The 10,055-nt window shown below is 31.3% G+C and overlaps 1 protein-coding gene across 3 annotated transcripts in view; it reads left to right on the top strand.

The window, feature by feature from the left end:
• Positions 1-475: 475 nt before the first annotated feature.
• Positions 476-10,055, top strand: part of LOC122538585 (lysyl oxidase homolog 3-like) — a 19,119-nt gene continuing 9,539 nt past the window's right edge. Inside the window, exons 1-4 of one of the 3 annotated variants that reach the window (XM_043672802.1) lie at positions 476-582; positions 1,920-2,251; positions 5,316-5,462; positions 8,975-9,271. In XM_043672802.1, the coding sequence (XP_043528737.1) occupies positions 2,041-2,251; positions 5,316-5,462; positions 8,975-9,271 (655 nt within the window). In that variant the 5' untranslated portion in view covers positions 476-582; positions 1,920-2,040. Of the gene's footprint in view, positions 878-1,919; positions 2,252-5,315; positions 5,463-8,974; positions 9,272-10,055 lie in introns of all 3 variants that reach the window. The other 2 variants (XM_043672801.1, XM_043672803.1) reach the window with 2 other exon arrangements.

The following is a 10,055-nucleotide window of genomic DNA, read 5'->3' on the forward strand; positions in this document are numbered from 1 at the left end:
TAATATATAATAAATATTATATTTAATTTAATATAACATAATATCATAAAATACTTTATTCCTTGCAAGATCTTTCGAGACTTTTTGTCAGTGATTACACACACTATTTTTGGATAATTCGCCGTGAATAATTCCATCAGAAGGTCAACTCGAGTATGAAGAAATTAGCACTACGAGATTAGCCAGGTTGAACGGCGACGATATCATTTTTGGTAATTCCATTGCTGCATAGTCCAATCACTTTTGCCACCGATTGTACCACACTTTTGGAATTTTCTGTCAAGGATTTCTTAGAAAAAAAACCTCGGATGGTCGACTGGAGCATGAAGAAACGCCTCCAGTACAGAGATTCGCCACTGGGAATGGCGAAGATTTGGTAATCCCGTCGCTGGCAGCTTGCACAGTTATCGGACGATCGCGGAACGAAAAGAAATAGAAAGGGAGGCTAGAAAAAGCAAGTCCGCCATATGCGGCGGTACTACTTCGCTGCGTAACACACGAGAGAGAGATCACGACGTTTGACTTACAACTGGAGCAAATATATTGCATCGCGTGATCAGGAGCATGCATCAGTAGCCTCTGGTACGGTAAACGAAATACACGTGCGGCGATTTTACTGGGGGGATATAATCGTTTATCGTTATAGAAGAAAGAGAAAAAAAAAAGAAAAAAAAAAAAAAAGAAGTTCCTGCTCTGTGTTTGCATTTTATTCTTGGCTGTGATACGACAAATAGTGCCATTATTTCTCATTCCTTTTTAATTCGCGTTCATATTGAAACGATTAAATTGGATCTGAATCGTTGTAAATGATGGGGAAAAATAATTCCAGTTCTAAGTGATTCTTGTAAGCCGTGATTCTAAACACACATAATTCTAAGTAAGTCTAAACACACAACTTAATAATTCTAAACAATTGAATTACAAATTGATGTGAATAATTCTAAATAATTCTGACCGTAATTCCAAACGTGATATAATTTTAAACAATTCTAAATTCGAATCGAATTTTAATAAATAATTTTAAAACATACTTTCATCAAACTTAAATAATTTTAAAACATATTTCGACCTATGTTTTATCAAATCTAAATAATTTTAAAACATACTTCAATCTATGTTTCATCAAACCTAAATAATTTTAAAATATACTTCGACTTGTGTTTTATTAAACGTAAATAATTTTAAAACATACTTCGACCTGTGTTTTATCAAATATAAATAATTTTAAAACATACTTTGACTTATGTTTGATCAAACATAAATAATTTTAAAAAATACTTCGACCTGTGTTTTATCAAACCTAAATAATTTTAAAACATACTTTAACCTATATTCTATCAAACCTAAATAATTTTAAAACATACTTTGACCTATGTTTCATCAAACATAAATAATTTTAAAACATACTTTGACCTATGTTTCATCAAACATAAATAATTTTAAAACATACTTCGACCTGTGTTTTATCAAACCTAAATAATATTAAAACATACCTCAATCTATGTTTTATCAAACCTAAATAATTTTAAAATATATTTCGACCTGTGTTTTATCAAACCTAAATAATTTTAAAACATACTTTGACCTATGTTTTATCAAACCTAAGTAATTTTAAAACATACCTCAATCTATGTTTTATCAAACCTAAATAATTTTTAAAACATATTTCGACCTGTGTTTTATCAAACCTAAATAATTTTAAAACATACTTCAACCTATGTTTCATCAAACTATGTTTCATCAAACCTAAATAATTTTCAAACAAACTTCAACAATTTCAAGTAACTCTAATTCCGCGATTCCAAGTAATTTAGAAATTTTCTATATCAAGCTACCCTCGATCAATTAATCAATTCATAGAAAATCTCAATTCAATATTAAATTAAATACAAAAATTACAAAGATCGTCTGTTTGAAAGGAATGAAGAGTACGAACAATCGCGAGACAGATGAAATCGTCGGTTCGTCGTGAGCAAAGCGAGGAACGAAAATTTCACTCGACGTAAATATGGTTAACGATAGAGCGACAGGAGTTGTGGAATGAGATCGAAAATGAATGGAATGGTTTTGGTGGTTGGTTTCCTGATGACGTTGACGTTGGCGGACGTCTGTGCAGAGAGTAACAGCACCTCGAACAAAGTTCGCGAGAAGAAGGCGCGGATAGTGGAGAAACTGAAGAGGGACTTCCGGAAGTTGAAGAAGCAAGACGGGGCTGTTAAACTGGTGGGTGGAGAGAACGGCGGACACGAAGGTAACAACAAGTGTTTCGAATTCGAAAGTTTTGTCTGGCTCTTCCCTCCCCATCCACGTAGCCGCGAGTAAATTAGAAATAAAGTGGTATCCTTCGAGGGTAATAGAAAACTTTCCAACTAAACGCGTTACTCGGCTCCTTCGACCGATTGGAAAGAGGAAAAGAAAGAACTGAGAGATCTCACAGACTGAAATTTGAAGTATAAATGAAGCTTCAATTGAGAAATTAGAGACGAGACGATCAGGCGGTTTGGCGGTTTGGAAATCTGAGGCTTTGGAAGTCTGAATTGTTCATACATTTAAAGATCGGACGGTATTTTGGAAATTCGGGCGCTCGTAAATTTGCAAATTCGGCCAGTTTGAATTTTCGGGTGAGCTCGAAAGCGTGGAAACCTCGAAATTTAGAAATCTGAATTCGGAAGCTTAGCGATTTTAAAATCCCGACAATTTCCCGTAACATTTGGAACGTTTAGCTTGGAAATTTGGAAGCTCGTAATTCAGAAGTTTGGAAATTCTCGGGAGCTTGCGAATTCAAATGCCCGAGCAATCGAAACTTCGAAACGTTGCGAACTCAAATGTTCGAGCAATTGAAACTTCGCAAGTCCGCGAGCTGGAAAATTTCGAAGCACGAAGATTTCAACGACGTCGCGAAGACTTCAAATTCCATTTTGTAAAGCGTGAAGTCGACGGTTCTCACGCCGAGGAACAAAGGATTTGCGCCTCCGTCGTGGATTTATTATTAAAATAAATTTATTATATTATTATATTTATTTGTTATATTGTTATATTAATATATATTATATTATTTATTATATTATTATATTAATATATATTATATTATTTGTTATATTATTATAATAATATAATATAATAAATTTATTATATTATTATATATATTATATTATATTATTTGTTGTATTAATATATATTTTAGTTTGTATTAATATTAATATATATTATATTATATTATTTGTTATATTATTATAATAATATAATAAATAAATTTATTATATTATTATATTTATTTACTTATTATTAAAATAAAAGCTCGAGGAGAAAAGTCGACACGACCCCGTGCTCGTTTGACATACGAAACGAGTCTTACGTGAAACGAGTCGCGGTTTTATCAGTCGCGTTTCTCGCCTAAGTTGTGCAACGCGACGATTAAAAAGGGGTCAACTGGAGGATGATTTATATCAACGACTCTTTGTGTCTGTGTGTCAGCGTAGTAAAGATCAGTCACGCAGTGAACCGCTAGTCGCAAGATAGGATAGCTACCGTCAAATTGGACCATAAAACAGGATAGAATCCGTCCCAGATGTTCGTATGTCAATTTTCGTTACCCTCCATTGGATATTACGTTCCAACCTGTACCGTATTTCCTTTATGTTTCGTCGACTTTTCCCCACCATATCGAACCTCCCATGTCCTTTTCTTTTCCCTTTTGGAAAACGGTTAATCTTTTCGTCGATTCTCTACGTTTGTATGAATGAAGTCATTCGTTACGATTTTTAGAATTATTTTCGTTATTAATTACGTCACGTCTGTTTCTACAATTTCTGAAACGACAAATCCAAAGTTCACAAGTTTGTTTATCGTCGTAAATTTCTTTTTTTATATTTTTATGTTTATGGATATGTTTAAATATTTATATACATATATATATTTTTATTTGATAACATAATAATATAATAATAATATAATTATATTTTTATTTAATAATATAATAATATAACAATAATAATATAATTATATTTTTATTTAATAATATAATAATGTAACAATAATAATATAATTATATTTTTATTTAATAATATAATAATATAACAATAATAATATAATTATATTTTTATTTAATAATATAATAATGTAACAATAATAATATAATTATATTTTTATTTAATAATATAATAATATAACAATAATAATATAATTATATTTTTATTTAATAATATNTTATTTAATGATATATTAATATAATAATAATATAATTATATTTTCATTTACTAATATAATAATATAATAATAATATAATTATATTATTATGTAATAAGATAATAATATAATAATATAATTATATTTTTATTTAATAATACAATAATATAATTATATTTTTATTTAATAATACAATAATATAATTATATTTTTATTTAATAATATAATAATATAATTATATTTTTATTTAGTAATACAATAATATAATTATATTTTTATTTAATAATATAATAATATAATAATATTTTTATTTAATAATAATACATTATTATTAATATATTAATATATATTATAATAAAATATAATAATATATACAAAATATATATATTTTTTTTTACATAAATATATTTTTATCTATGCTTGAGAGAAATATTTATTGAAACGATAGACAGTTTCAGAAGTGATGTGCAATTCTAATAAAATTGTGACACGGTAGATTGTCAATTTTTATCCTTTTTTCAGAATCCAATTTTTACTGAATTTCTATAGAATACATTTCAAGTTCAAGCTGTGTTACAATTATTCTCACAGAACTTGCTTCCTTGTATTATTGTCAAATAGTAAATAAATATAAAAATCAAACCACCCAACGTTTGAAATCACATTCTTTGAGAACTGATCCACCACTGAAACTGCCTTCGTACAAATACAAATAGAAATTTCACTTTGTTGAAAATAAACTTCAGACGACGTCCATTTAATTACTCTACTTGATTCAACTCTCTCTGAATCCATCCATCTGCCAATATTGACGAATTGAAATTACTTGTTTAATGAGAGATTTGACTAGCAACTTGTCAATTGACTGGCAACCTCTATCGTTCGGCAATTGTTTAATATTTCAAATATTTGTCAAAGAGTCTCTGGTCGCGTTGAGAATGATCTCGGCGTGAAAATGGGAAAAGAACGAGGCAAATCTAACGAGCAATTGACATTCGAGGAGAGATCAACCGTTTATAATCGAGCAATTATCAACCCCGTAAGTTCCGCCATTAGCCAGACACGCGGTGGGTGGGGGAGGGAACCGGAAACCAGCGGGCGCAAGCTCCATAATTCGATTGGTTACGCAGGAAACGTGGAAATACTTCACGACGGGAAATGGGGCAGCGTGTGCGACGACGAATGGGATTACTTGGAGGCCAATGTGGTTTGCAGGCAATTAGGCTTCGACGGTGCGATTAAACCAACGTCGAACGGTCACTTCGGCCAGGCCAGAAGTGAGATAACATTCTCTTCAAGTTTCAAGTCAATATCATCTTAGAATCCACGCGAGCATGAAATCTCGCGTGGCGATTGAAACTTGGTATAAAAGTTTCGTCACTTTTTGCACGTATAGCAAGAATGAAAATTAGCAAAAAAAAAAAAAAGAAAGTGAGTAGGTATATGTCATATGTAAGTCCTAAGGATCCATTTTCATAATACTTTAACGAGGTGAATGGGAAAAAGGTGATGGACATTTGGACAATCGTCCAACTGAAAACTTTATACATGTATTTTTACGAACTGTATTAATATATATATTAATATTAACATTATGATATATTAATATTATCAATATGTATAATAATATAGTATATACAACATATATAATATTACATAATATTATATTAATATTAATATTATTAATATATATTATAAATATTAATATATATATAATAATGTTAATATTATAAATATTATATATCTTATTATATATATTAATATTATTATGTTATGTTAATATTATTAATATGTATAATAATATTAATATTATGTTACATTGATATTATCTATATGTATACTAATATTAATATATATAACATATATAATATTACGTAATATTATATTAATATTAATATTATTAATATATATAATAATACTAATATTATATATATGTATATGTATGTAATATTATATATATTATATATGTTATATATATTAATATTATTATTAATATATTGATAATATTAATAATATTAATATTATATTAATATTGTACATATTGATAATATTAATATTATATTATATTAATATTATTAATATATATAATATTACGTACATAATATACAACACATATAATATTATTAATATATACAAAATAAATATAATATAATAAACGTTATAGCAAGTAAAGCAAAAGTAATGAAGAATTGCGAATTTATAGAACATCTCGAGAAACGAAAATATTCCTATAACACTAAACATCAATCCGATGTGAAAAATTTGCAAAAAGAAATATATATCGCCGAGTCGAAAGTCCGAGGATTAAGTAGAAATCGTTTATCCCCCTGTTCGCGTTTAAAATGATCGATCCGATCGCAGTTTCACGCGAGTGCTTAACGAGCTCATCCTCTTCCTCACGTCGCATTCCCTTTGTTTACTTGTACACTCTGTTTGCTTGATCAATTAACGGAGATTTGAGATGTGGTTTCGTTCGCGAAATTTCTTCTTTTTTTTTTTTTTTTCGCGTAGTTTATTATGAAACGCAAAAGGCTCGAAATAATCGGATAGTCGATAAGCCAATCTGGCGTGAACGCGAGTGCACTCGTATATATCCAGGCGTAGACAAGGCCTATCTTTCACCGGTTCCTTTTTAATCGAGGTCAAATCGACCCCACCCTGCTGGCTCTCGTGAAAAAACGGTGTTCCACACTGGTGATCAGGGTTTTAAAACGGCGGGCGCTTCTTCCTCTTCGCGTCTCTATCGATTCGGGCTATTCGGGATATTCTGCTGGTTTATCGGTAGTTTGAGAACGTTGGATTCTTTTTCAATTTGGAAAACAAATCTCGTAAGGGCGGAGGTATTATTAAATGTGAGAAGAATTTAAAGTTCGTTGTTCAAAGTTCGGCACGATTGAAGGAGAATTGAAGGACCGTGTTCCCTTTCAACGACAGAGAGCCTAATTTTAATTTAGAACGCCGGTTTCGATCGACCTTGACCAATGGGAAAGTGAAGAACAGTAATAAATTTTCACACGCAATATTTTACATTAACTCTGCAACTATTTTACATTTTATATTATATTATATTATAATAATTATTTTACATTAACTCTGTAATTTTATGTATTTTAAACAACATTATTTTCTAAAATTCTTTTTAGAATTAACATTTGTATATATGGTATAAATAATGCATGTGGATAGTAAAAATGGAATCGATCAGTTTAGTTTCTTTTAAACGCCTCAAAGCGACCAAAAAGTAATCGAACAAAATGGCTAGTATATCGTCTAATAAAGTTTTTCAGTTTCTCATAAAAAAAAATTCATCTTTCACTTGCACACAGAAAAAAAAGCACAGTTACTTTTTGGCCAAACTAAAATTTGGCAATGACTCGTGTTTAGAGTTACCTGAAAAAAGGCAAAAGATAGTCGAACAAAATGGTTAGTATATCGTCTAACAAGGTTCCTCACTAAAAAATTCGCCTTTCACTCGCACACAGAAAAAAGGACAATTATATGGTCAAACTAACATCTGTCAGTGACTCACGTTTAAAGTTATCTAAAAAATGGCAAAAGATAGTCGAACAAAACGATCAGTGTATCGTCTAACAAAAGTTTTCCTCTTTCTCATAGAAAATTCACACTTATTTGGCCAAACTAACATCTTTCAGTGACTCACGTTTAAAGTTACCTAAAAAATAGCAAAAGATAGTTGAACAAAACGGTCAGTGTATCGTCTAACAAAAGTTTCTCTCTTTCTCATAGAAAATTCACATTTATTTCGTCAAACATCTTTCAATGACTCACGTTTAAAGTTACCTAAAAAATGGCAAAAGATAGTTGAACAAAACGATCAGTGTATCGTCTAACAAAAGTTTTCCTCTTTCTCATAGAAAATTCACATTTATTTGGCCAAACTAACATCTTTCAGTGACTCACGTTTAAAGTTACCTAAAAAATGGCAAAAGATAGTCGAACAAAACGNAAAAAAAATTAAAAAAAAAAAAAAAACCCAAAAAAAAAAAAGGGTTTTTTTTAAAAAAAAAAAAAAAAAAAAAAGGAAAACGCAAAGATAAGCGCAGAGTTGGAGAGTGACGACAGTATTAGGGTTAAATTGGAACACGTACAAAAGATCGATTTTCTGTTTCTCGCGGATATTTAGAATACATGCGATTAGATGAAACCAGCCTAGTACGTATATATACATATATACATATATACGTGTGTATATATATATATAATACACATTTCCATATATACGCGTACACATACGACACACGTATATACATATGTATAAATATAAATATGAATTTTACTACAGATTGCAGCGTGCACGTGCAATTTGATCGAGAAACAACGAGGTCTCGATTTGACGAATTTTTTGTGATACCTGTCAAATATGTAAAACGGCAAATCGATCTTCTCGATAGACGACCACGCTTTTCGTTTGTCTCAGTCACACGGTGTAAATTCGTACGGACACCGATACGAGTGTACTTTTCAACGGGGACAAGACAAATGCTGCACCAACGACCATGTTATTTACACCTCACGCAGGATGATTTTCGGCTTATATCTAGAGAAATCGCTGATTGCGTGCGAGTTGAGCGTTAACGAGGATTACACGCAAACAAACGACAAACTAAAAAAAGAAAAAAAAAAGAAAAAAAATGAGTACAGTAAAGATGTCATTGAAAAAAGAAAAAAAAAAAAAAAAAAAAAAAAAACCCCCCCCCAAAAAAAAAAAAAAAAAAAAAAAAGGAAAAGGAACAGAAACATAGACCGTACAGAACGATAAACGTTCCAGGAAGATATTGGATGGACAACGTGTACTGCGACGGAAGCGAGGACGAGCTGTCCAAGTGCCGGTTCGACGGATGGGGTGCTTCCGACTGCGGGGGCGGCGAAGCGGCCGGTGTAATTTGCACTCGTGACCAACAATACGGGGCGAACGAAGGTAATAAAGGGATGGCGGAGAGGAAGCCGAAAACGAAGCCAGAGAAACGACGAGTCAAGGATATCCATCAGCAGGGAGTGGCGATAAGGTTGGTCGGCGGCCGCGTCTATAGCGAAGGCAGAGTCGAGGTCAAGCTGGGGAATTCAGGTATGCTTCGATCCACCGTGTGTAACCGTGATTCTTTACCTTCTGGAAAACTGCTGGACTTCTGAAATTATTCAGAGCGTTCTCTTTTGTTGTTCTTTCTCGGAGGCACGATCTTCGGGTGCGACTTGAAAATTTAGCTATTACCAATATTTGGTATCTCTAATTTAATTTAATTTAAAGTGTTGATACGATGTTTTTAGTAAAATATGGGTCTCTTTTTAAAGAGAAATAGAAAGAGAGAGAGAGAGAGAGAGTAGAAACGCAGGTGTGAACAATTATTTAGAGTGCTCCCTGACATTTTTAGTAATATGATCGTCAATTCAGATTAGATTTCTATTTTTATAGAAGTGATGCGAGAGAAAGACGTGTGATAGTTGTTCCTTAACACTCTCAAGTAATACTAAGAAATTTTCAATCTGAACGTGTCCGGTTGATCCTCGAATTTAACCCCCTTCCGCTGGCAACTGGTTGCGCGGACCATAACGAGTGACCGAGCCGTATACGATAATTCGTCGCTTTCTTTTCCCTTTCGGAGATGATGTTACTGGATAAGAATTATTAAGAAGTAATAAACTTATCATTTGTTTCGCCTGGGTTAACATACATTTAAATAAATACTTAAAACTGAGGAAATGTTGCAATTTGGGGCGAAAAATTCTCAACGTGCGTGGCACGTCATTCCAGCGCAAGAGGCTAATAACAAAAGAGAGCATAACGAGAATGAAACTATAAATAATTAAATATTAATATAAATATTAATTTAATTAATTAAAAATTGATATAA

The sequence above is a fragment of the Frieseomelitta varia genome, unplaced genomic scaffold (genome assembly GCF_011392965.1).
Source record: "Frieseomelitta varia isolate USP_RPSP 00005682 unplaced genomic scaffold, Fvar_1.2 scaffold_168, whole genome shotgun sequence".
Classification (NCBI taxonomy): Eukaryota; Metazoa; Arthropoda; class Insecta; order Hymenoptera; family Apidae; genus Frieseomelitta; species Frieseomelitta varia.